A 26969-nucleotide genomic window follows, 5' to 3' on the forward strand; every position below is an offset into this window, starting at 1 on the left:
GTGTTACCCTGAAACTTTTTCCCCCTAACTCTCAACTCATGTCCTCTTGTTTGAATCTCCCCTACTCTCAATGGAAAAAGCCTATCCATGTCAACTCGATCTATCCCCCTCATAATTTTAAATACCTTTATCAAGTCCCCCCTCAACTTTCTACGCCCCAAAGAATAAAGATCTAACTTGTTCAACCTTTCCCTGTAACTTAGGTGCTGAAACCCAGGTAACATTCTAGTAAATCTTCTCTGTACTTTCGCTATTTTGTTGACATCTTTCCTATAATTTGGTGACCAGAACTGTACACAATACTCCAAATTCGGCCTTACCAATGCCTTGTACAATTTTAATATTATGTCCCAAATCCTATACTCAATGCTCTGATTTATAAAGGCCAGCATACCAAAAGCTTTCTTCAACACCCTATCCACATGAGATTCCACCTTCAGGGAACTATACGCAATTATTCCTAGATCACTCTGTTCTACTGCATTCTTCAATGCCCTACCATTTACCATGTATGTCCTATTTGGATTATTCCTACCTTATTGATTTACAACCTCATCCTATTACCGCAATTTTTGGTTTACCAATGTTAGATTCACAGCATTTATCTTCTTCAGCCCGTCGAATGATTGCATTTCTAACTCTGATGGCTAGAAGATCTATATTGTTGAATTGGAAAGAAATTGATCCTCCCACTGTATTTAATTGGTTCTCTCAAACTATGTTATGTTTAAATTTAGAAAAAATTAGAAGTGGTACTTTTGAGACCTATTAAATTTGAAAAGTTATGGAGACCATTTATTCAACATTTTCATATGATGTAATATGACCCTGTGCCAAGTACATTTGATTTCCCAGCTTTTAGCTTATGTATTTTGAGAGGACCGGAAGTGACGGCATTGATGAATACTTATTTTTGTGAGATATTATAAACAGCCCACTTTTTTTTTCTCCTTCTCTTTTGTTTGTTTTTCTTTCTTTTATATTACTTATTAGTTATAGTTATTAGATTAGATTAGTTAGTTTTGCATTATATAAATTTTTTTTTGTTTTTTTTTCTTTCTTTTTTCTGTTTTTTTTATATTATACATTATGAAATATTTAGATTTACTATGTCCATACATATATCTTATGGCTTATGTCTTGGTAAACTCATTTATATTGTAACTATTATGTATGTTTTTTTTTCATATGTAATGGAATGTGTATGTTGGTAATTTCTTTATCAATATATCATCTGTATTCTGTCCATATTACTAATATTAATAAAAAGATTTAGAAAGAAAGAAAGGATTATTCCTACCAAAATGTATCACCTCACACTTTTCAGCATTAAACTCCAGTTGAACTCTGACTTTTTGTGTGTTTCCCCCAGCTGTCAGTCTGTGGTTTTGTATTGCTATGTGCTCCTATCTCCACTTCTGCTCTACTCCGACCCTGTATTACTAACTACTCCGTCTCTCATTATTATCTGTATTGCTGCCACCTGTGTCTCATTGTGCTCCAGCTATCATCTGCCTCTCTGTTTATTGCTCAGTGTATTTCAATCCTGTGTTTGCACCTGTTTGTTGCCAGATAGTGCCAGTGAATTTTCCTGAGCCTTTCCAGTATTTGCATCTGTCTGAATATTGACTCTGCCTGTTTCCTGATTCTGGTTTTTGGATTTCTCTGGATGTTTTGATATCTGCTTGAAGTTTGACACTGACTTTGTTTGAACCTCAGGATTTGTTACTTAATTAATACCACAGTGTACACAGTACACTGCTCCAATGCCCTGACACAATTAGTGGACAGAAGATGGGTGTGGCTTGACAGACAGATAATGCAGGTAGAGGAGGTGATCTGGGGTGGAACAGGAAAATTGCAGCAGGTGAATGATAGATGGGTTTAGACAGGGAGAAAAAGTGGTGGAGCAAGTTTGGGAGTGTAAAAGCAAGAGACAGTTGCTAGAGGGAGATAAGAAGGAACACACTGTTGTATCATAACTTCATCTGGATATGTACAGGCTAGAATGGAAACAACTAAGAGAAGAAGTGAGTAACAGTTAGACCTAGATGAGGGCTGGGGGAAGAAGCTGAAGGTGTGTGTGGTGAGTAAATGGAGCCCAAAAGGGAAAGGAGATAAAGATGGATGAAGGGAGGGGGCTGGAGCTAGGGTGATAAGGGGGATAAAAATGGGAGGATGAAGATGAGATGGAGAAGGGGTAGGAAAGGGTGGGGGTAAGGGGAAAAAGAAGTAAAAGAGGGGGTTACCTGAAATTGGGAATCTCAATACTCATGCCATTGGGTTATAGACTACCCAGGTAGAATATGTTCCTTCAGTTTGATTTGGGTTTTTTTCTGGTAGTAGAAAAGACAAAGGATGGGAAGGTCAGGTTGGGAATGGGAAAGGGGAGCTGAAATGGTCTGTGGCAAAGAGCTCAGGATAACCATTGTACATTGAGCAGTGTTGTTCTATGAAACAGTTGCCAAATCTAGACTTGGTCTTACTGATGTAGAGAAGGCTATATCAGGAGTACCGAATGTGATAGACAAGGTTAGTAGAGATGCAAATGCATCTTTGCCTTATATGCAATGACTCTTTTGGTCCTTGCATGGTGATGAAGGAGAATATGTAGTTGAGTGTTATATCTACAGCAAGAGCAGTGAAAAGTGCTTGTGAGAGAGATGGATATGGAGAGATGAGTGGACCAGGGAGTCACAGAGGGAGTGGGTCCTGTGGAAGGTGGAAAGGGTTGGAGAGTAGAAGAGATGGCTTGCTGTGTCTCCATTATTTGGCCTGCGTCTCCAATTCAGGCATTCTAAGTTAACCAGTCTCCTCAGTGCCTGCCATTTACCTATCCTCCTGATTCAACACCATGCTCCACCAGTGATCAGAGCATAGTTGGTGCAAGGTTGCCATCTTTCCATAGAGGGATCTGCAAATGATCTGCAGGAAGGCCTCAAGCAGCTCCAGACATGTAAGGTAACGAGAGACACCTGCTCAGCAGGGGCTGTAGTAAATCTAACTCAGCTTGCTCACAGCAGGGTGGCAGTGCTGAGATCATGAGTGCCACCACGCTGAGCAAGGACAGCAGAGTTCTGATAGCACCTCACCCCTTAGCAATCTTGCTCAGAAACACTGGAAATCACTTTGAGAACTGGGACATGAGCCTTGCTGGGATTTAGTTGAACATTCATGATATAGTCTGTGTTTCCACTCTGTTAATTTCCCCCCTGTGCTACAATGGTACAAAATAATAAGTCATCAGATGGTTCTGCATCTGAGTTGCCATTAACAACATTTCCTTCCTGGAAAGGCCAGATTCTAACTTCGTGCATGACTGACCTGGGTTTCCACAGCTCATCGGTCAACTCACAAACTAACATAGTGTTCATTGTAAGTGTCCATTGGCTTTCTTCCCCATCAAATATAAGAACACAAGATATCTGATCTAGTCTTCTATTCCTCAAGCCTATCTATTCACCTAAACCTTCACTCCAAAACAGTCTGTCTTAGCATTGAATGTACTCAATAATTCAAGTTCCATAGATTATTGCGATAGAGAAATCAAAATCCCTGAGAGAAACAATTTCCCAGCTTCACCATCTTGAAAGGATGCCCCTTACTCTACACCAATATTCCCTAACTAAGTTATGTTCTCAGGGTCCAACTGGTCAAGTTGGTTTTCAAAAATTTCACTGATCAAAAGGGCATTGAACATTTGATCATAAAGTACATGACAGTCTGTAGGCAACTACACTCAACCAAGTCCTTTGAGAAACATTAAAAGTGCAGTGGGAACTTTCTCACTTCTAATGCATCCCATCACCAATCATTGCAGGAGCCTCAAGTTTGGGGGAAAAAACACTTCTCCTGAAAATTCTGGAGTAAGTGTTCTCTGTCCAAGAGATTGAGAGCTACTCAGTCTGTAAATATTTCAAACCTTGTAATCTAGTCAGTGCACAAATTTGGGAAATGTGAGGAATAGATCATATTTGAATTTGCATTTCAGATTCAGATTCAGTTTATTGTAATTTAGAAACCACAAATGCAATGCAGTTAAAAAATGAGATAATATGAAATGAAAAATGAAAAAATATACGGATTTGAAAATAAAAACTTACAAAGCAAATGTACATCTGTATCTGCAGACATCAGCAAATCGATTAGGCCTATAAGTTAGATTAGAGAAGGGTGAGTAGAGATGAGCAGTGTTTGAAGGTGGTCGTATAGTTAACTTAAAGATGCAATAATTAATGATGTCATCAAATTTCTTATGGCATTGCATTGAGAGTTTGAACTTTGGCATTAACACCCATAGCCATCTCCTTATTACCTATGGACCATGTGGCTGGAGGCTGCCTGGGCTCTTGAGAATATAAGATTTTCCTTCTCTCCACCTTTTGCAGCATACCTTCACCAATGGAAAACCACAAAGTTCATTTTCCTAATATTGTAGCATTCTTTAATGCCCTTCAGATCAGAACAAGCTCTAGAGTGTCTGGCAGCACTTACTCCTGCACATTAAATTAAGAAATGTAATCCAATTACAAACTTGGACCCCTTCCTAAGGCAACGCCATAGCACAGTTAATATTATTTCTGCACTGTTACCATATAAATTTGTAAGTTGTTATTCTGCCTAATTCTTATGTGTTATATTGAGAACTATCCATTGATGAAGGTAGAGCAGTGGATGTAGTGTATATGGATTTCAGTAAGGCATTTGATGAAGTTTCCCATGCAAGGCACATTCAAAAAGTAAGGAGATCTAAGGGGACCTTGCTTTGTGTATCCAGAACTGGCTTGCCCACAGAAGGCAAAGGGTGGTTGTAGGTGGGTCATATTCTACATGGAGGTCAGAGACTAGTGGTGTGCCTCAGGGATCTGTTCTGGGACCCTTTGTGATTTTTATAAATGACCTGGATGAGGAAGTGGAGGGATGGGTCAGTAAGCTTGCTGATGACACAAAGGTTGGGAGTGCTGTGGATAGTGTGGAGGGCTGTCAGAGGTTACAGTGAGACATTGATAGGATGCAAAACTGGGCTGAGAGGTGGCAGATGGAGTTCAACCCAGATAAGTGTGAGCTGGTTCATTTTGGTAGGACAAATATGATGGCAGAATATAGTCTTAATGGTAAGACTCTTGGCAGTGTGACGGATCAGAGGGATCCTGGGGTCTGAGTCCATAGGCTACTCAAAGCTGTTGCACATGTTAACTGTATGGTTAAGAAGGCATACAGTGTATTGGCCTTCATCAATCATAGGATTGAGTTCAAGAACCGAGAGGTAATGTTACAGCTATGTAGGACCCTGCTCAGACTCCACTTGGAGTACTGTGTTCAATTCTGATCGCCTCACTACAGGAAGGATGTGGATACCATAGAGAGAGTGCAGAGGAGATTTACAAGGATGTTGCCTGGATTGAAAAGCATGGGTTGAGTGAACTTGATCTCTTCTCCTTGGAGTGACAGAGGATGAGAGGTGACCTGTTAGAGGTGTATAAGATGATGAGAGGCATTGATCGCGTGGATAGACAGAAGCTTTTTCCCAGGGCTGAAATGGCTAACATGAGAGGGCATAGTTTTACAGTGCTTGGAAGTAGGTACAGGGGGGATGTCAGAAGTAAGTTTTTCACACAGTGGTGGGTGCATGGAATGCACTGCCAGTGACGGTGGTAGAGGCAGAAATGGTAGGGCCTTTTAAGAGACAACTAGATAGGTACATGGACCTTGAAAAAATAGAGGGCTATGCATTAGGGAAATTCTAGGCAGTTTCTAGAGTAGGTTACATGGTCGACACAACATTGTGGGCCGAAGGGCCTGTAAAGTGCTATAGATTTCTATGTTCTCTGGTCTAGTTCCCTTAATATTGGTTTTAATCAAGTAAAGGATGAAATTTGTATATGAGGAATATTCTGTTAAGGTATAACAAAATGAATTTATACAAAAACTTGTCAAGTTTAAAAATTTGTTGAGAATAACTTTTGCTTTGATTTTAAAATCATTCTAAATTTTTTAAATCAATTAAACAAGGTAACATAGTGGTTAGTGTGACACTGAAGCTCAGCTTCAGAGTTCAATTCTGTCGTCCTCTGTGAAGAATTTGTAAGTCCTTACAGTGAACGCATGGGTTTCCTGCAGGTGCTCTGGTTTCCTCCCACAGAACAAAGACATACCGATTAGTAGGTTAATTAGTCATTGTAAATCGTCCTGTGATTAGACTAGCGTTAAGTGCTATAGGTGGGTTGCTGAGTACCATGGCTCATGGGACAGGAAGGCCTATTCTGTGCTGTATCTCTAAATAAAATAAATTCTGTGTAATTAATGTACCTACCAAATGACACCCGTCTTTCAATTTTCTATAAAACCAAACCATTTCAGAGGAGACTTTGCTCTGTTTTTTTTTCATTGGATAATTAAACATTTTTTTTAATTCATAAAGTGAACAGGTGTTTTATGTAACAATGAGCTTTAGCAAAATAATTTGATTTATATGAAGAGTAGGCAATACAAGCTGTTCAATAAACTTGGTACATATGACAACAATAAAACAATTTCCATTCAAATTCAAACCTATCTGAGTTATAAAGATATTAAAATTACAATATGTCATTTTAATTTAAAGAACTACTAAAGTACAAAAGTCACTGAATTTAGTAACTTTTTCCAGTGGCTGGGAGAAAATATTTCTCTATTATGTATCCAAATCATGTGGCACACTTAATTGAATAAATTCATCCAAACATTATTTAATTGTTCAGTGATTTACATGTCCATGAAGAATTAGAATAACAATCTACTTGAAATTCATTTTATTCAGCATTATCACTGAAACAGAAATGTAACTTCTCAAAGTCAATAAAATCTGAAAAGTTCAGTCTATAATATTTAAATTAAATCCCAATCTATTGAAAGTTCCTTTTCACCCCATTGGATCTGCAAATACCAAACAATATGCTCAAATTGTGAAGTCTTCATAGGTTAGATTCTTTATGAAAATTTCATCAAATTCATGAAACAGCATAACTTAGCTACATCATTAGACGTTGCTTAAATCTAGGGTTAATAAGTAGAGTAACTGGAATTAAGGATACGATGAGTTAAGTATAGCCTATATCTTTCCTTAAGAGCCATAACTGCTTACATTATTCCAGATCCACTTCTTGGACACTCGGGGCTGAATTCTGCCAGTTTTAGCACACTTAGTGCTCAATTAGTTATGTTTTACTATAAGATCTATTTTTGCACTTTGAATAAATCATAAGGGTTACACAATACTGTAAATGCAGAAAGCTAGAAACTGAATGAGAATGTGATAAAATATACCTAATGTCTTGAATTCAGTATTCTCCCTTCCGTCCTTGGAATGCAAAGTAACCAAATTAATAGAATTACCTGTCCTGATTTAATGTTTAACCAGCCAGAAGGAAATAGGAAAATCACAGAAAGGTGGAATGAAGATCACAAGAAATTCTGAGCTTGAATAAAGACTCAGAGTGTTTGAATAAAGAAAATGGGCACAGTTCTCTTGTTTGGCTAGAAGACTTAATTGTAGGCTTTGCTGGCTGCTGCCTTGAAGAGATGATTGACCTTTAAGTTTGCAGCGTCTGCTTTAAGGTATTTTATGGAAATTTGATCACAATAAGCCAAATGACTAATTTCATGAATAAGTAAGATATTTTAGAACAAACTTAGAACACTAATTACAATATAAAATGTGGAAATGATATAATCATGAATGTTACTTCACCTCTATTATTATAACATTTGCTCTCCCCCCCCCCACCCCCTCGATGTCCAATTATCCAACTTAACGTCCAAATGACAATTTCTGAAAGCTTACTGGTCCTCCAGACCAGCATCTCTCTGCTAACCCCTCTGTTTTCACTAATTGTTTCCCTGGCATTGAGTGATCACTGTACCCATAAATCCAGCTTGAATAGAACAATGGGCTCATCAATAGTGCACTATCAGCTTACTATCTGCACTTCTAAAGGCTCACTCCAAGTGAAGAGATGCTAGGAGGCCATAGGTAAATCCTGACAGGGGAAGTTTGTGTGAATTGAAGGGACAGACCAATTCTCATTCTGAACTACTGATTCATGTGGAGTTTAGTGAGCACCAGTGTTGCCGTAGTTCTGTAGCATGACATTAGTTTTAGAAAATAATACCTAATCACCTCCAACTAACTTCAGCATGATCCCTTTCAGCCGCTGAAGGAAGAAGTGTCCGAGCCGGCACGTTCTGCGGGGGGGTTGCGTAGTGCAGCTATGGTGACTAAAGATTTTAAATGGACTGAGGGGTCTGGACTATATATTTATATATTTGCCTAGTTGTGTTTTTACTAATATTCTATATGTGCTTGTATATGCATGAATTGAAACAAATTGAAACCTTCAACTAGAGCCCTATTTTATATATGTAATGATTTTTCAGGTGGATCAGAGGCTGTCTCATTTTTAGTAATGATTTAGTTCACTACTAAACACTGGATTACTGTTTTTCTGTGCTTTAAGTAAAATTATTTGTTTTGATTCCTACATTCCAACAGAGACGACATGAAAGCACTTCTTTGACTGGGAATTAAGTTTGTGGCTCCCTTTCAGATTTTCGGAAATTGTGATGAAAAAGGGCATGCTTATTTTTAAGATGACCTTGCAAATGGAACCAGAATCTCACCTTCACTGTAATATTAATTAGCCTGCGATTGCTCTTGATCATAGGGAATCTCCATGGAGACTCATTTGTGCCAAGATACCAATGATGCTTCCACTTCAATAGGTGGCAAAAACAGGAGGGTGATAGTAAATATCTAAAATTAACAAGACAATCAGTTGCATTTTTAGAACTGTGCTACAGCAGTGTGGCAGTTAACCTGATGCTACTACAGCTCATGGTGTTGGAGTTCCGAGTTCAATTCTGGCACTGTCTGTAAGGAGTTTGCATGTTCTCCCCGTGACCGCAAGGGTTTTCTCTTGGTGCCCGGGCTTCCTCCCACAGTTCAAAATGCACTTGGTTAGCAGGTTAATTATATACTGTCCTGTGATTAGGCTGGTGTTAAATAGGTGGTTTGCTGGCTGGTGCAGCTCAGTGACCACTCTGTATCTCCAAATACAAATTAAAAAACAACTGATTATATCAGTTGATTCTGAACCTTATATGCATTTCCATGCATAAAACTTTCACTTAATACAGTTTTGAACTACATTCTACTTGTAAGATCAAGTGACACAAATGTGAAGTACCTCTAGTCAGGAAGGCAATGACTAATGAAAGATCGATTTCACCGTTTAAGAGAAGTTTGGACAGATACGTGGATGGGAGGGGTATGGAGGGCGATGGTATGCATGCAGGTCGATGGTTAGGCAGTTTAAATGATTCAGCAATGACTAGATGGGCTAAAGGGCCTGTTTCTGTGCTGCAGTTTTTTATGACTCTCTGACTCTAGACTCAGTGCTGCCTCTGTTCTACAAGTGGTAAAAACATCAAAAATTGCTGTCGTGTGCTGATTAAGATTTTTTATTTGCTCAAAAATTTTAATAATGTAAGAAATAAAGGGCATGTTTAACTAACTGATAATATCTTACTATAGCACTGAAATTGTCTGTCTGTGTAATAATTCAACAAGGTGAAATTTTCTGAAACTAATCAGCAGTGTCTAGTGCAACTACATATCAAGGTCATATCAGTTCTTAAAGGCACACTTAATGTACATTCATACATACTAGAATAAAACTTTTATAGAGAATTAACAATGCTAAAAACTATCCATATATTAAATTACACTATCTCCAACTGTATACATATATTAAATAATTCAAAAAACTGAATATTTAAGGTGTCAGATATATTTACAAATTAAACCAAACACAAATTTACCCATTTTCTTGATTTCATTTCCTAAACTCTTTAACATAAGCAGTCATAACATCTGAACCATCGATTCAGAAGCTAGTTATACCATGAAGGTCAAATAAATATGGGGTCCACTATTCTCTATATAATCACTATAAACATATTCTCTCTGATTATTACAATAGCATCATTACTTCCATAACATAGACCAAAAAAATATTACTTCCTTTGGATCAGCATCTTCATAATGTCACTTGTATGGAGTACTTAGAGCTTAGCACAAAGCAAAAATCTAATTGTCAGCTACAACAGATCCAATTAAGGAATATATGGCAAACTAGTAAATATCATGAAATAAATGGGATCTTTTGCTTTGTCAATTTCCTTATTGCATTCCCTGTCTTCTTGCCATTGTTCTAATGCATTGTGGCTCTCTTTGGTCCCTTCCAACTTCTAAATGTGCTTCTCAGCTTTTCTTCTTCCCCCTTATTTTGTTGTGGATTCATCCTTTGCTTTCCTTTTTGACACACGCTTCCTCCAGAACCTTCCACCTACAGGACTGCAGCACCTTGGGAGAACCTGTGATCCACTGGTTATGTGGATTTAATCTGCCAGTGCCCAAATTGTGAATGTAATTGCTTGTCCCAAATTTCAAATTGTTATTTCTTTCAAGGACAAAGGAACAATGATGACAATCAAGTCCATAATCCATTTTAACTTGCTTTGTTTTCTCGTCATCTGATTCTTGTTTGCACTGTGCTCTGTTATTGTCTACCTTCAAGTGTAATGCCTTACACTCTCAAATTCCTTCTGGTCCTGAATTGACCTTATCAAAGTTTTTTTTTTACTTTATGTCACTCTCATTAACACCCGGCATTGCTTATGCTTATGTTTGACACTTCCGTTTCATTTGGCATTCTGTTATCTCTTCATTGATATATCAACACAGGGAATCCATGACATTTCTTAGCTTCTCCATTCAATCCATGATCCATTTTTTGCTGTCTTTTGCCTGTGCTGCTTGTTCCAGTACCAGCACATTCCCCATCTTGTGTCATATCCTCCTGTAATGTAGTCAGTGGCATTCCACTTCCAAAGGTTCTACCTGTATCAGACTCATCATCTCATCTGCAATAAGTAGCAATGAATCTTAGTGTTTGCTTGTGTCACTTAGCTTGAATGTCTTGTCTTTCTCATTGGACCTGACATTTCTACACCTTTCTCCTGGAACTCAATGATGTTATCTGCCTTGAAGAACATTGAGGTCAACTGACTAATTTCCCTTGTACATCTCAAATTTCCCAGCAAAGCTCACAGATCCATTTAGTGCCATCATCCAGTACCTGTACTCACATTGAGAGAACCAGGACCCTTAACATCACCCTGCTGGATCTCCATCTTCTCCTACTTTCACAGCAGCAACTTCCAATGTAGTGGCTTGATTTGATGCTCAGCTTTTATCTCAAAACTCAATAAAGAAATGCTCTTTGGTGCTGGTGCAAGTATTACCTTTTCTAAAATAAAGAAAAACTTTTTCTTTAAGGAATTTATCAAGATTGAAGGTCGATCAACAATGAAAGGAGAAGTGATTAAAAAGCAGACACACCAACGACTGAAGGATTCTAAAGCAATTGTCTTTGAAGGGGATCTGGCTGTACCAAAAGAAGTTGGGGTAGTGCGGTAGCATAGCTGCTAATGTTACATTATTACAGCACCAATGAACCAGTTTCAATTCGCCTCTGTCTGTAAGGACTATGTATGTTCTCCCTGTGACTGTGTGGGTTTCCTTTGAGCGCTCCAGTTTGCTCCCACATTTTAAAGACGTACGGGTCAGTAGGTTACTTGGTCACATGGGTGTATTTAAGCCGCACAGGCTCGTTGGCAGTAAGGACCCATTGCCATGCAATATCTCTAAAAATGAATTAATAAATGCATATAGGAAATACGATAAATACTCACCAGGTCAAGTTGCGTTTGTGGGAAGAGAAATAGTGTTAATGTTTCAGGTTGACAATCCCGCATCAGAACTGCGAAGGAGACAAAACAAGATTGTTAAACTAGGGACCAATTATTAGTTAACATATTTGGGTTGCAAAGAACCATGAACTTTAATGGAATCAGAACAACACTGAAGGAAACCACAAGAATGCAAATTCTAGTCAGCCACCTAACCCCAATATGACTGGTTATTTCCCTAAACATAATTAGGAAATGCTTCGAATTTAACTCAAAATCTGCCCAGCAATATATTACCATTCAAAGTACTACGTACATCTTTAATTCAATCCAAGTAATTTTGTCTGACACATTGTTAACTTTTACCACATCATTTGGAGAATAGTTCAAAGAACTTGTATATTAAATTGGATGTGAAGCCAATTAAATATTGTAGCAGAAATAAGCTGACAAATATGCTTGTTTTCTCTAGTGATTATATAAGCATGTAGTTCAGTGAGAGTCCCCCTCTTTGTAGGGTCAGGAAATACTTCCTAATTTTTATACTTGTATCATAATTCTTCACTCCTTGACAGCCTGAAGGCAACTCTTAAGCTAATTTTGAGGGCGAGATCATCCTAGACAGAAATAAACTTCTCATCTCGTAGGATAAATCCTTACTCTTAGTGAGGTTCAGTGCAAAGTTGTTGTTGCAACACAACTCAACCAGCTGATCGATCTTCCACCTCCTGGTCACCATTTGAAATTCTGCCAACACTGGCAGATTTATAGATGGCGTTTGAGCTGTGCCCAGCCACGCAGTTGTGGGTGAAGGTAGAGTAAAGCAGTGAGCAAAGCACACATTCTCAGAGTGTGCCAATGTTGATTGACAGTGAACAATATTGGATCCGTGCTAACTGTGGTGTCTTGATGAGGAACTCAAGAATCAGAGGGAGATACAGAGGCCCAGGTTTTGGAGTCTGCTGATTAGTACTGAGGGTATGATGGTGTTGAACGCTGAGCTGTAATCAATAAACAGAGGCCTAATGTGAGTATTGCTATTATCCAGATGGCCCAAGGGGGTCAAGTGAGACTGCATCTACTGTAGATCCAATGTGGTGAGAGGCAAATTGCAGTGGGTTCAGGTCCTCGCTTAGGCAGGAGTTGATTCTAGCCATGACCAATCTCTCAAGGCACTTTTCCACAGTAGATGTGAGTGCAACTGGACAATAGTCCTTGAAGCAGCTGACTCTGCTCTTCTTGGGAAATGGTATGACTGTCACCCTTTTCAAGCAGGTGGGAACCTTGGCCTCAGCAGTGACAGGTTGAAGATGTCCACGCACACTCCCACCAGTTGGTTGGCACAGGTTTTCAGACCCCTACCAGCTACACCATCGGGGCCTGATGCCTTGAGAAGGTTCATCCTCTTGAAAGATGTTCTGTTGTTGGCCTCCTAGACAGAGACCACATGGTCACCAGATTCTGCGGGAATTCGCATAGGTATAGTTTTATTCTCCCTTTCAAAGTGTGCATAGAAGGCGAACAAGGAAATGTTATTTTAACATTAGATTCCGAGAGCCAATTTGAACCTCTTTTCCATTGTCTGAAAAGAATTCTCTGCGTGGCGTATGTATAAAAGTACATAATGGTGGGACATCGCTGGAGTTTATCTTGCCCTCTGGACCTCACCAGGATATAAGGCTTGATAGAAGCGTACTCATAATTTTATGACCTATTATGTGGCCGGATTTTGTCTGTTAATACTCTTTGAAGTGCCCAGTAATTTGATTGCATGAACCGTTTCGCGTCCTACATACAAGCCCGTCGCTTGAAGTGAGGAATACTGTATTTGCATAGATGAATGGGAGTGGCGGAGAATGACGAGCAGCATCAATTTCCCATTCACTAATCTTAAATGAGAATGTGAACTACGGGAGGAGAGCTGAGTGAGAGCGAACACAGCCGGCAGTACAGCGGAAAGCTTCTGTTGCTGGGGATCCTGCCCCCTTGAAAAGTCACTCAGAATGGATCGAGACTCGGGCCGGGGTACTGTCCACCAGACAAAGGTCCAGGTAAGAAGAAATGGTAGATGTTACTAGTGACCGAGGGCTCAGAATGCCCAAGTGCAAAAGCGTTCGAGGACAGCGGTTTGCAGACAACAGCCAAACTGAAATACAAACTTTCCAACTCACCCGGGTTCGTGCATCATTACACAAAGTGAGCCGAAGGGTTGCATTAATTTTTATCACCCATTTGCTACTTTTTGAACCACTACCTTCTGTTTTCCTGCAGGGAACGCTCTGGTGTTTTTCTCTGGTGGGATTTTTTCTCGCGAGCCGGAGCTTGGCGTCTGACCTGGTGTACCGAGTGAAGGAAGAATCCCCGAGCGGGACCCTCATAGGCAACCTGGCCACCGACCTAAAGTTGGGAGGCTCGTCCGAGTCCAAAGTCACATACAACCTGGCTTCGCAGCCCGTGGACGGGCGTTTCGTGGATCTGGACCGGGACACGGGTGAGCTGCGCACATCGGACTCGGTGCTGGACCGGGAGAGCCTGTGCCCTGAGCAGCCAGAGCGAGAGTGCTGGCTGTTCCTGGACGTTATCCTGCTGCCGGCCAATTTCTTTCGTTTGCTCAAGATCAGCGTCCTGGTGGAGGACGTCAACGACAACGCGCCGCAATTCCCCGCCGCCAGCATCGGGGTCTCGGTGGCGGAGAACGCCGAGCCAGGTTCTCGCTACCCGCTGGAGCCGCCGGCCGAGGACCGCGACCCGGGAGCCAACGGGGTCCAGAGTTACCGGTTGGCAGGTGCCCACGATGGCTTCTCGCTGCTCACCGAACAGGCGGTGAGTGGCAACCCCCCGGTGCCCTGGCTAGTGCTGGAGGCGGCCCTGGACCGAGAGACTCGGGACCTCTACCAGATGGTGCTGGTGGCCGAGGACGGTGGCTCTCCCCGGCGCTCGGGTACCGCCAGCCTCACCGTCACCGTCACCGATGTCAACGACAACTGCCCCCGCTTCGTTGAGTCCAGCGTCAACCTTACCCTGAGCTCCAACACCACGGTGGGCAGCCAGCTGGCCCGACTCCGCGCCACCGACCCCGACCTGGGCTACAACGCCCGCATCGTCTACTCCTATGCCGACAGGGTGGCCGCCAGCTCGGCGCGACTCTTCCGCCTGGACAGCAGCTCAGGGTTGATCCAGCTGGCCGCTCCGCTGCCGGACGGCGGGCCGCTGCTGCACCGGCTCACCGTGCTGGCCACCGGCACCGGCTGCAGCCCGGTCACCGCCGCCCTGCGCCTGGCCGTGCAGCCGCTGCAGCCGTCGCCGCCGCGGGTCACCCCACGCTACATCGCCCTGCAGTCGGACGGTGTGGTGTACCTGAAGGAGAGCGAGCCCGCCCGCACCCCTATTGCCTTCTTCACGGTGACGGACGCCAAGCACAGGCCGCCCCCTCGCTGCTACCTGCAGGGCCCGGGACCCTTCCGCCTGGCGCCCTACCGAGCCTTCCGCGACGAGTACCTGCTGGAGACCTCCCGCCAGCTGGACTACGAGCTCATGCCCGAGTATGAGGTGACGGTGGTGGCAGAGAGCGCCGACGGGCTCGCCCTCAGGACCCGCATCACGATCGTCCTGCTCGATGAGAATGACAACTCGCCCGTCTTCAGCCAGCCTGTGCTCAACGTGGCCATCGAGGAGAACCAGCCCGCAGGCAGCTTCCTGGCTCGGCTGAAGGCCATCGACGCTGACAGCGGGGTCATGGGCAGTGTCACCTACGCCCTAGCCCCCGGGGCCCTCCCCGTCTTCGTCCTGGACAAGGTGAGCGGCGTGCTCTCCGTGTCGGCGCCCCTGGATCGCGAAGAGCAGGAGAAGTACCGGATCGTCGTCAAGGCCTTTGATGGCGGAACCCCGTCCCGGGAATCCACGGCCACCGTCCTCCTCACCGTACTAGACACCAATGATAACAGCCCCAGATTCATTAACAAGGACTTCAATTTCTTTGTGCCCGAAGACTACCCGAGTTTCAGTGAGATTGGCGTGATTGGTGTTGTCGATGCCGACGATGGGAATAACGGCTGGGTGGCTCTGTCCATACTCAATGGCAGTGATCATTTTGTCATCGACACGGGCAAGGGGAATCTGATGGCCAGAGCGCCCCTGGACAGGGAACAACAGAGCTCCTACATTCTCTGGGTTCTGGCTATGGATGGAGGGGAGCCTGCTCTGTCTGCTGTAGCTAAGGTGACTGTCCTTCTAACGGATGTCAATGATAACCCACCTTTGGTCTTGTTCCCTCAGTCCAACCTCTCTTTTCTACTGGTGGCTCCATCCACAGCCCCTGGCTCTTCCATTATGGAGGTGTATGCAGTTGATAAGGACACAGGGATGAATGCTGTCATTGCCTACAGCATCATTGGCCACAGAGGGCCTCGTCCAGAGACTTTTGTCATTGACACAGGAACGGGTAACATCACCTTGCATGGGACTTTGGTGAAGAATGACTATGGACTGTATAGACTACTGGTCAAAGTCAGCGACCATGGTTACCCAGAGCCACTCCACACCACAGTTATAGTCAATCTCTTTGTCAACGATACATTGAGCAATGAGAGTTACATAGAAAACCTGCTGAGGAAGGAGCCTGACATCAGGATTGAGGAAAGCCTACCAGAGACCAGGACTGACCCTTTTCAAACCAAAGTTGACATATTTCCATGCCAGACTGTGCTGATAGCTCTGTCCGGTTTTTGCTTCGGCCTTCTCATTTTAGTGTTTGCTTTGGTGTGCTACATCTCACTTAGGAAAAGGAAGCACAGACGTAAAAATTACAGTGTTACTGATGTTGATATCCCATTGAACAAAATTGCTTCATGTACATTAGAGAAGAAATCAGTGATTTAGATCTATATGTGGGATTGGATAAGAGACACGGTGAACTGATCAATTATAGTTATATCAGGACACAACATTGAGATTACCAACATCTTTGTTTAAAATATATTTTGTATGATGGATTTATGTTACCTTGTTCCAATCTGATTAGCAATCAATTAATATATTGTTTACGGAGCTGAACTACTTGGTGTAGTTTAAGAAAGTGTTCTTGCAAAATTGCACATTGGTACTTTGTGTAAAAAGCTTAAACTTGCACAGCTGGATCTGTGAGTGGCCCCAATGCTTCATTTTATGGCAATAAAATGCAAGGCCTCAAATTTCAGGGGAAAAGAACTGCCAAGATCCAATTCAACTCTTGTTTCCTTTTGTGGATGACCAAGGAATCGGAAAAAGATAAGGTATGATGCTGAAGTCTGTGTTTGGTGTTGCATTTGGCTTCATTGGTGAGATGACCTTGAAGGTTTCAATCAGTCTTGAAGTGTTATTTAAAAAAAATATAAATACAACACTGATTGTTAAAGTGACTTGGGCAAAATGGTGTGGGACACATTTAAATTGAGGAAATGGAGAACAAGGTTGATTACATACCTATTAGAAAAAGAAGGTAAAGGATACTAAGATTTCTAATACCCTGTGAATTATGTTTAGTTTTAGTAACAGACTTTGCAGATATTGAAACAATGAACAGTTGGGAAGCAAAGGAAACTCTTACTTCTCAAAGAGCATCTATAACTGTTAAAGAGACTTCTATTTAGGTATTGTTAAGAAAACATTTTACTTTTGAAGAATACATAAAGTTGCTGTTTATCATTACAGGTTGCCTTCAGTTCCAAAACTAATGATTGAAGCTACCTACATTGGAAAAGCTGCAACAATGAACATCACTAAACATCTTATTAGTTTTTGGAAATCATGCATGTCGCTTTTCTCCCTTGCACAAGTCCTTTCTGACACAAAAATGAATTTTATTGAACTGGGCAATCAGAAAACTCAAGCAACATAAAATAGGTGATTAGAGCAGAAAAATGTAGATACTGGAAATCCAAAAGCCGCTTGAAGTGCTCAGCAGGTCAAGCAACATCAACGAGGAGAGAAAGAATCAATGTTTTGTGTCAAGGATAGATAAGGTGCAGAAATAAGTCCCAATTTAACATGAATTTGTTCTCAATTGTTCTACTAGTGAGGGGGCCATCACCTGAAATGTTGACTGATTCTTACTCACCCAATGTTGCTTCACGTGCTGAGTGAGTGCTTCATGCACTTTCTGTTTTTGTTCAAAATAACTGACTTAACTAGTCTTGTTGAAAGTTTCATCTAGAATATGGGAATGGAATTTAAATTGGATTCAATTTGACAAGAACAATATGAGCAACAACATTTGTGTAAAAACTTAGTTTGTGAACATTTGTACCTAAGTCTAAAAGAGTTATAAGAAATTTTGTGTTGCAAATAAATTATTTATTTTTATTTAAAATAAGACCTTAGATAAAGTTCAGACTTTAAATAAAAACTCCATTTGTAAAATGCAGAATAAATGTTTTTTTTTAGTGTACCACCAGAGAGCTGTTTGTTCACACTTCTGGGGTTGCAGTGGCACAGCTAGGATAGTCACTGCTTTGTAGAGCCAGACACTTGGGTTCAGTCATGACCTTGGGTGGTGTTTGCGCGGAGTTTGCACGTTCTCCCTTTGACGACGTGGGTCGCCTCTAGATGCTCTGGTTTCCTCTCTCATGCAGTCAGTAGGTAAATTGACCACCGTAAGTTGCCTTTTGTGTGCAGGTGAGTGGTATCATCTGTGGAAGTTAAAGAAAATAGTTTTTTTAAAATGGGATCAATACAGGATTTGTGAAAATGGGTGGCTGGTGGTCCAAAGCGCCTGTTTCATTGCTGTATTTCTTGATTACCTTAATTCATTAGGATCTTCCTGGCTTTGTGTTTAAGGGACTGGATCAAAAGATATATATTTTGCATTTAAAAACCACTAGAAACTTGACACAAGAATTTTATTAATACCAACCTATCATTCAGGTAATATCAAGTGAAATAATAAACTTAGCTTTTCACACTAATCATCTCTCATTTATGCTGCATCTTTTATGTATGTATTGGCTAGTCCTGTGAAATTTAAGCCTCGGTATGGAGTTCAATTAAAACTCTTTTAACCATAATTTCAATTAATTTGATCAGGTGGTAGAAATATATTATCAAGATTGTGGGTATCAGTCTGTTTTTGCACTGAAGCAGATCTGTTTTGACAGTTGTCAGAAGATCATCGGGTTTTATATTTACTCAATCACTAATCAATGGCTAAGCCCAACCTTCATGTCCTTTCTACAAGGTGGCTCATTAGGGCTGTTCAGAGTTCAGTTAAGAGTCAACCACATTGGTGGCTCCAGATTCAAATAATATTAATACTCTTCAAGTTGTTACATCATTTCATTATTTGAATTTAACTTTGCTAGTTGTTGAATTGGGATTAAAATTGGGGCCTCTGGATCGAGTAATACAAGTGTTGAGATACTTGCCCAATAACTTAATTGCTATGCTATCATCCCTCAGCTCCCAAGCCTACTAATGTCGATTAGAATTTAAACTCTGTTACAGTTTAGCATAGGATAAAGTATAGCTTCTATTTGGTACATTATGAGATTTTTAACTATTTTTGAGCAGTTCCTTGAACATTTTTTATTTAAGTATAATTTTAAAATATCAATATTGCTGTTTACTCCACTCTGTCAATGAAGGATAATATGAAGTGTAATAAAACTCTGATCAAGTAACTTGTAAATGCTCAATGCTGTGCCCTAGCATGCAGTTTCCACATTGTGATGATGGATTAAATGATCCCAAAGACTGTACTGTATAAAAAAAACTGAAGATAACCACATCAAACAGGATGAAGATAGGATAACAAACATGCTGGAAATCCAAGCAACGCACACAAAATGCTGGAGGAACTCAGCAGGCCAGGCAGCATCTATGGAAAAAAATATAGTCAACATTTTAGGCTGAGACCCTTTGGATCAATTATCTGGAGAGAGTTCAATTAGCAGTGCTGATCACTACCTCAAATCCTATTCTTGAAAATTTAATGGGAATATATATCTGGAATGATTCACTCTAGAATAATGATATATTGATAGAAATTTGCCCAAATTAGTGATACTGATAATAGATGTAAATTCCCCTGTATTTCAGAATTTCTTAGAGAATATAGGTTCCAATTCAGGACCTATTATATCTTTTAAAAACAGTGAGAATGGATATTTGAGCACTAACCCTTAATATTTTAGGTTTTCTTTCTGGACCACAGACTTTCTTGAATAGAACTCAAAATATAAAACATTCAAAATTAGACAAAGTCGTGGATACCTTCATATCTAATATTCCTGCTCTAGAGAAATCACAGCAACAACATCCAAGTTTTGTACCCTCAGGGGCCAATTTGTTAGGTAACTCCTGTACTTTAATAAAGTGGCCACAGAGTGTATGTTCGTGATCTTCTGTTGCTGTAGTCCATCCTCTGCAAGGTTGGACATGTGTATTCAGATCTGCTCTTCTGCACACCACTGTTGTAATGTGTGGTTATTTGAGTTAATGTCACCTTGAACCAGTCTGGCCACTCACTTCCGATCTCTCTTGTTAACAAGGCACTTTTGCCCACAGAACTGCCACAATCAATTTTTTAGTCTGTATGTTTTTGGCACCATTCTCTGCAAACTCTAGAGACTATTGTGCATGAAAATCCCAGGAGATTAGCAATTCCTGAGCTACTCAAACCACCCAATTGGCACCAACAATCATTCCACAGTCGAAGTCGCTTAGATCAAATTTCTTCCCCTATTCTGATATTTGGTCTGAACAACAAATGAACCTCTTGACCATGTCTGCATGCTTTTATGCATTGAGATGCTATGACATGATCGGCTGATTAGATATTTGCTTTAATGAGTAGAGGAGTACCTACTAAATTGACCTCTGTGTGTATGTCTTACTTTGAAGTACTAATCTGTATAAGCTTTCACCAGTTTTTTTGAGAAGTTCACATTTTGGACAAGACAATGGAACAATTCTCTCTTTTTAAGAGAATTACAGTTTGAAATGACAAGGACTGAACAGTATCAAACTGCACTTGTTTAAATATTTTAACATAAAAACTCAACCAATCTTTCTATAGATAAGTTAGATAAATGTAAGATTGTGAACTGTTCTGTCCACTGCTATTGCCCACCTTGTTAATGAGATGTTTATACTGGAAAATGTAACCAGATAGTAATTCTTAATGATCCATGATCAGTTTGTCATCAGTCCATCTTCGTAATTGGAGAAGGTAGAGTGGAGATTTTAAAGATTGAGAACATTGAGTTAGTTGGATTTCATGGTGCTGGGGGTCACACATATGTCAAACAGGTGACAATATAACAAACAATCAAATTACTAAGAAAACTGTCTACTTAAAGACCAGAGGAAACAGAACATATGAAATTATCACAAATCTGCTCATAAACACAGAGCAAGTTTGCCATGTAAGTGTTGGGCATGGAGGATATTTGCACATACATAATGTGTTTCTGATTAATTAAGACTTTCCAATGATTCATGCCTATACAGGCACCAGGCTTGATCAACAGGAATTACCCACACATTCACAGATGCTAGTGGCTTCACACTATTTGCAGACTTCAAAAGAGTAATACAAGAGATTAAGGTTTTCAGTTATGTGGAGAGACTAGAAAAGTTAGGACCTTTCATCTCGGGATGGGCATGAGGGTCTCCTGTGTTTCATACTTTGATGATTACTTCCTGCAGAACTTGCATTTAGAGGGAATATGTATGGCAATCTGAAAAATTGGGTTAAGTTATCAGGGTAAAAGGCTTGGTAATGGAATGGTGTGCATATAATTTGGGGTTTCACAGTCTGGGAGTCAGGGCAGGATAGAGGTAGTGAGACCAATTGGCTGACTGCTGAAGGATCAGTGCTGTGGAGATTTTCACAGAACATCAAATGAGAAGGTCAATAAATGAATTATCCAAATTTCCTTGCTGTATTTGACATTAAAGAACAAGCTTCAGGTGGGATTGTGTGGAAGGATGAGAACCTCCAATATGAATTATAATGCATTACTTAAGTTCAAGTTCCAGAAAATGCAAACATGCAATTAGCTATTTCAAAGTGTGCATATATTTTGCAATATATGTATAATTCAGCAGGAATAATCAATTACTCTTACAAAGTTTCAAATATCTAGTGAAATAAATGCAACATGTTTTAAGTTTGAAAGTACTAGGTAGATTTAGGCTTGCAGTAACATAAAATGGGCAATAATATGTTGGTGACCTGTTTTATGTTTTGATTAGGTAAGGCCTAAAGCTAATTGTCAACCTGTCACCAATTGATGACATAAAGACTTCATAAACTCACAATCTACTTCACTTGAACAACCAATGTCCATCCAGCTGGGAACTCTTAACACTGGGGCTGAATCTCTGCTGAAATGTAAAAGGATCTACCAGTAAGTCTATTCCACTGTTTCCAAATGTGAAACCTTCTGTTCTGCTAAAAGCTGACCCCAGACGCCTGTAACTGTGTGTTGATGGACTCTCTGTAGATAAAGCCCAGTGCAGAGCCAACTTCTGTACATTCCCAGTCTTCAGAGTAGGAAATATACCCATTGAACAACACTGGGCCCATTGAAATGAACAAGATAAACCAGCTGCCAGGAAAAAGAGTGCTTTTTATCTGTTTGAATTAAATATTTTCAATTTCATTTAACATACCTGTTTTAGATTTTACAACTTTTTATTAACTTTCATTTTAACATTTTAAAAAACTCTTTTAGCAGGGCCTGTGTTATTTTAAAAACTTGTGAACATGAAAGAGTTTTGCAGACGTTCAATGACAGTAGTAGTTATGACATCTGCTGAGCCAGGGCCAGAGCCTCACTGCTTGTCAAAGCTGTTCTGTCAGTGCAGCTTGCCACTTAGACCGAAAGAGACCCTATGTTGTTCTGAATCACATCGATGTGCTGGAAGCGAGATTCAAGGTGGAAGATCTACTCTGTATTGTGCCTGGAGAAACATCGTGGTCCATGGCAGGCAACCAGCAACCTCAGGACAGATGGCAATCTGCCCCATTATTTTCCAAAGGAGTTAATGGAGAAATCCAGAAACTAGCTGAGCAACATTCAGAAATAATGTCACTTCGTATTGATATTTGTGTATAACAGCATATTTGTATATGAGACCCTTCATACACTGAAATTAAGCCATTGTTGCATTACATAAAGAGAATAAAATACAAGAACAATGCATGTATTATAACTTTGATATTCCAAAAGTCAAACTTAGAAATTTACCCTTGATTGTCTTACTTGTTCTGGTCATGTTAGATGAGTTAAAGTGTCACTCAGGGAAATATTACAGTGAGCAGAATTTAAGCTTGTCTAAGGGTTTTCATGCCATTCAATTTAATGTACCTGTTTGTTAAATGAAAGAAAAGAAAATGGACAGATGAATTTTGCAGATTACATGATGATCATTGCACGATGGTGTAGAGTGGCACAAGCGGCTATCGCAGTGACAGTGATCCGGGTTCAGTTCCCATTCTCCCTGTGACCACACTGGTTTCCTCCTGATGCTCCAGTTTCCTCCCACATGCTAAAGACGTACAGGTCAGTAGGTTAATTCATCTCACAGGTGCAATTGGGCAGGACGGGCTGTATCTAAATGTAAAATAAAATCTTAATTTACCTTCAGCTTTGGGGAATATATCACATAGGGGAATACAGACTCTGGTTACTGTTTGAAGGAGACATACTGATTCTTCAGCAACACTGTAATTTAGTTATATTTTATCAAGCAGAAATTAAGCAACAGTAAAACTGCTGTGAAATTAGTTCATTTTGTTTCAGTTAATCTTGGAAAAGTCAACATAGCATTGTGAGGTATCACATTATAATGAAACATATTAATTGTAGAAACATATCATTTGTTTATGTAACAAGTGTAACATGGAAAAGAGTACAGTCAGCATTTCCAGCTGAGATACTTCGGCAGGACTGAGTTGGACTTCAGCCAATTTGTACCTTTTTCCATAGATGCTGCCTGGCCTGCTGAGTTCCTCCAGCATTTTATGTGTGTTGCTTGGATTTCCAGCATCTGCAGATTTTCTCTTGTTTATTAAAAAAGCCTGGTTACTTTCTCAAGTGTCCATATATATTCCCTTTTGCAAGAACTGTAAACATTATTTAAAAACACAACTCCATCTCCAAAGTTTCTTGTGTACAATTTGGTTGCTTCATCAGATTAGCAGAGGAAGGCTTGGAAAATGTAACTAAACTCGAGGCCAAATGATAGATAGAGTGTTAGGTCATTTTTTTTGTGGGAATCGCACAATAAGAAAGCTCTGGGCATGTGAACAACAATCATAAATGGATATCAATGTGAAGAAGAAATAAGATCTATATGCCAAATATCCAACGTCAGCATTAACCGCTTCCTGGTCAGACGTAACTATCAAGCACAAGAGAGATTCTGATCTAACAGAAATGTCAGAAACAAGGGTTAACTTATTTTTATGAGAATTGGGAATATTTAATGATGAAGTATGTTCTACTTTGCAGAAAAAAAGTAAGGGTGGAGAGAACAAAAGTTAAGGCCTGTGAGAGGGTGGAGATCAGGAGACATTCAGTTTGACGACTTTTCATCGGAACATGAAAATTCTGAAATGCAGCCTGCAGAGAAAGAAGGGATGGGTGGAGAGAATAAAATGTAAAGTCTGTAAGAGAGAGAGAGATTAAATGACATGGCTGGTGGTGCTGCCAGCTGAGAGACGGAGGTGGAAGCTAGATAATGACCAAAGGCATGTACAGAAGAAGTACAAACAGTAGGCAGTAATGAAATTCTAAATCCCTGAAGAGGAAAGGGAAAGAAAGCCAAGATGAGAGATACAAGACTGGAACCTAAAATCATTAAATTCAATGTCAAGTCCAATATTCAGCCATATAATGCAGAATGGTCAGCAATGACTGACTCACAATGTTGTGTTGATATAATCTGCCATCAAGCAGTGCTTGCTGATATGTAAAAACACAAAATGCTGGCAGAACTCAGCAGGCCAGACAGCATCTATGGGAGGAGGTAGTTGACGACGTTTCAGGCCGAAACCCTTCATCAGGAGTGAAGTAACATGGGATGGTCAAGGGGGGATAAGAAGTGGGGGGAGGGATAAAGTAGAGAGCTGGGAAGCGATAGGTTGGAGGGAAATGGGCTAGGGGGAAGGTGGAGAATTATAGGAAATAAAAGAGAAAGAAAGGTAGGGATGGGAGGAGATATAGTGAGGGGGGAAAAAGAGAGAGAAAGAGAACCAGACTAAAAGAATAGCTAGGGATGGGGGAAGGGGGGCAGGGGTATCAACGGAGGTCTGTGAGTTGGATGTTCATGCCAGCAGGTAGGAAGCTACCTCGGCGGGAGATAAGGTATTGCTCCATCGACCTGCATATGGCCTCATCTTGACTGTAGAGGAGGCCATGGACAGACATGTCAGAGTGGGAGAATAGCCACATGCAGGTCGATGGAGCAATCAATACCTTATCTCCCACCTAGGTAGCTTCCTACCTGCTGGCATGAACATTCAACTCACTGACCTCCGTTGATACCCCTGCCCCCCCCCCTTACCCCCATCCCTATCTATTATTTTAGTCTGGTTCTCTTTCTCTCTCTTTTCCCCCCTCACTATATCTCCCCCCAGCCCTACCTTTCTTTCTCTTTTATTTCCCATAATTCTCCACCTTCCCCCTAGCCCATTTCCCTCCAGCCTATCACTTCCTAGCTCTCTGCTTTATCCCTCCCCCCACTTCTGATTCCCCCCTTGACCATCCCATGTTACTTCACTCCTGATGAAGGGTTTCGGGCTGAAACATCGTCACTAACTCCTCCCATAGATGCTGTCTGGCCTGCTGAGTTCTGCCAGCATTTTGTGTTTTTATTTATTTCCAGCATCTGCAGATTCACTTGTGTTGCCCTTGCTGATATGTAGTTTTGTTTTATAAGGAGTACTCACTCCAGATCTCACCCAGCCTTGGTTCAAATGCACTGAAGTCCAGAAGAGAGATCCTTTGACATTAAAAGGACATCTGTCTGAGTGTGACATAAGGAGCCCTAGTTAAACCAAAATCAATAAGCATCAAGTGGAAAACTTTCTCATGTTTGGAGACATACTTCTTAGAAGCAAGATCACTGTGGCTACAGAAAGTCAATTATTCCAAACCCCGGATATTTCAAGTTCCTCGGGGCAGTGTTCTAGTACCAGCTGCTTTATCATGATCTTCCTTCCATCATATGGTCAGAAATTCAGACGCTAACTGATGTTTACATAATGTTGAATTCCACTAGCAATTCCTTAGCAAGCTAAGAAGATAAAGACCAAGTAATTCACATCACTAAATAGACTGACAAAGGAAATCCTCAACAAGTGAGAATCTACACCCCTACCCTTGCTATTCAATTCCATTATCTCCACAAGTCCCTCATCACTAGCACCCTGAAGGTTACCATTCATTCAACTAGACTAGCTAGATAAATATTTTGGCTACAAAAGCAATGCAGAGTCCAGTTGTTTTATGGTGAGTGACTCGCCTCCTGGTAGCCTTTCCATCATCTCCAAGGTATGATGGAATACTCTTCACATAACTGGATTAGTGAAGCTCTGCTAACACTTAACATCACTACCACAGAGCATCCTGCTTGATATACTCTCCGTTAATCCCTAAACATTCACTTCTTCCACCAGTATTACAAAGAGGCTATAGTGTGTACTAGCATTAACAGCATTACATAGAGGGTACAGCAACAAAAGTTACTGCAATATCTTGTGCAGGGTACTCCATCAGTGCTTCCCAAACCAATGACCTCATCAAACAAAACGAGAAAGAAAATGAACATAGAACATAGAACAGTACAGCACAGGAACAGGCCCTTTGGCCCATTATGTTGTGCCAAACCATCTAAAAAGTAAATCAAAAAACTCCCATAAACTAATCTCTCTTACCTACATAATGTCCATATCCCTCCATCTTCCTCATATTTATAAGACCATAAGACGTGGGAGCAGTATTAGGCCATCTGGCCCATCGAGTCTGCTCTGCCATATAATCATGGCTGATCCTCTTTTCGATCTCCTCCTCAACTCCAATTCCCAGTCTTCTCCCCGTAACCTTTGATCCAACAAATTCTGAAAATTCACCACCTTTTCGCTAAAGAAATTCCTCTGCATCTCTGTTTTGAAAGGGTGCCATGCCAGAGTCGAA

The 26969-nt window shown here is 40.8% G+C and overlaps 1 protein-coding gene and 1 long non-coding RNA gene across 5 annotated transcripts in view; one reads left to right on the top strand and one right to left on the bottom strand.

The window, feature by feature from the left end:
* The window catches only part of LOC132391476 (uncharacterized), a 99787-nt gene extending 84360 nt beyond the window's left edge, over window positions 1-15427 (bottom strand). For 2 of the 3 annotated variants that reach the window (XR_009511226.1, XR_009511224.1), the window contains exons 1-2: window positions 15289-15427; window positions 11794-11861 (exon numbers count right to left, since the gene is read on the bottom strand). This is a non-coding gene — a long non-coding RNA (uncharacterized LOC132391476). Of the gene's footprint in view, window positions 1-11793; window positions 11862-14810; window positions 14950-15288 lie in introns of those variants that run through there. The other variant, XR_009511225.1, reaches the window with a different exon arrangement.
* On the top strand, window positions 13318-19382 carry LOC132391475 (protocadherin-20). Of its 2 annotated transcripts, XR_009511223.1 has the most exons (3): window positions 13318-13841; window positions 14062-17060; window positions 17479-19381. XR_009511223.1 is itself a non-coding variant. In XM_059964732.1 (2 exons), exons 1-2 carry the CDS (start codon window positions 13794-13796, stop codon window positions 16666-16668), a joined length of 2655 nt encoding a protein of 884 aa, XP_059820715.1. In that variant the 5' UTR covers window positions 13318-13793; the 3' UTR covers window positions 16669-19382. The 2 variants fall into 2 exon arrangements, 1 of the variants encoding a protein (XP_059820715.1); XM_059964732.1 differs by having other exon boundaries at window positions 14062-19382.
* The last annotated feature ends 7587 nt before the right edge of the window (window positions 19383-26969 follow it).

Source organism: Hypanus sabinus, chromosome 3 (assembly GCF_030144855.1).
Source record: "Hypanus sabinus isolate sHypSab1 chromosome 3, sHypSab1.hap1, whole genome shotgun sequence".
NCBI lineage: Eukaryota > Metazoa > Chordata > Chondrichthyes > Myliobatiformes > Dasyatidae > Hypanus > Hypanus sabinus.

Coding starts and splice junctions, on each gene's coding strand:
- LOC132391475 (XM_059964732.1), top strand. CDS start 13,794: ATGGATCGAGACTCGGGCCGGGGTACTGTCCACCAGACAAAGGTCCAG. Junction 13,842..14,061: donor TCCACCAGACAAAGGTCCAG/GTAAGAAGAAAT, acceptor GTTTTCCTGCAG/GGAACGCTCTGGTGTTTTTC.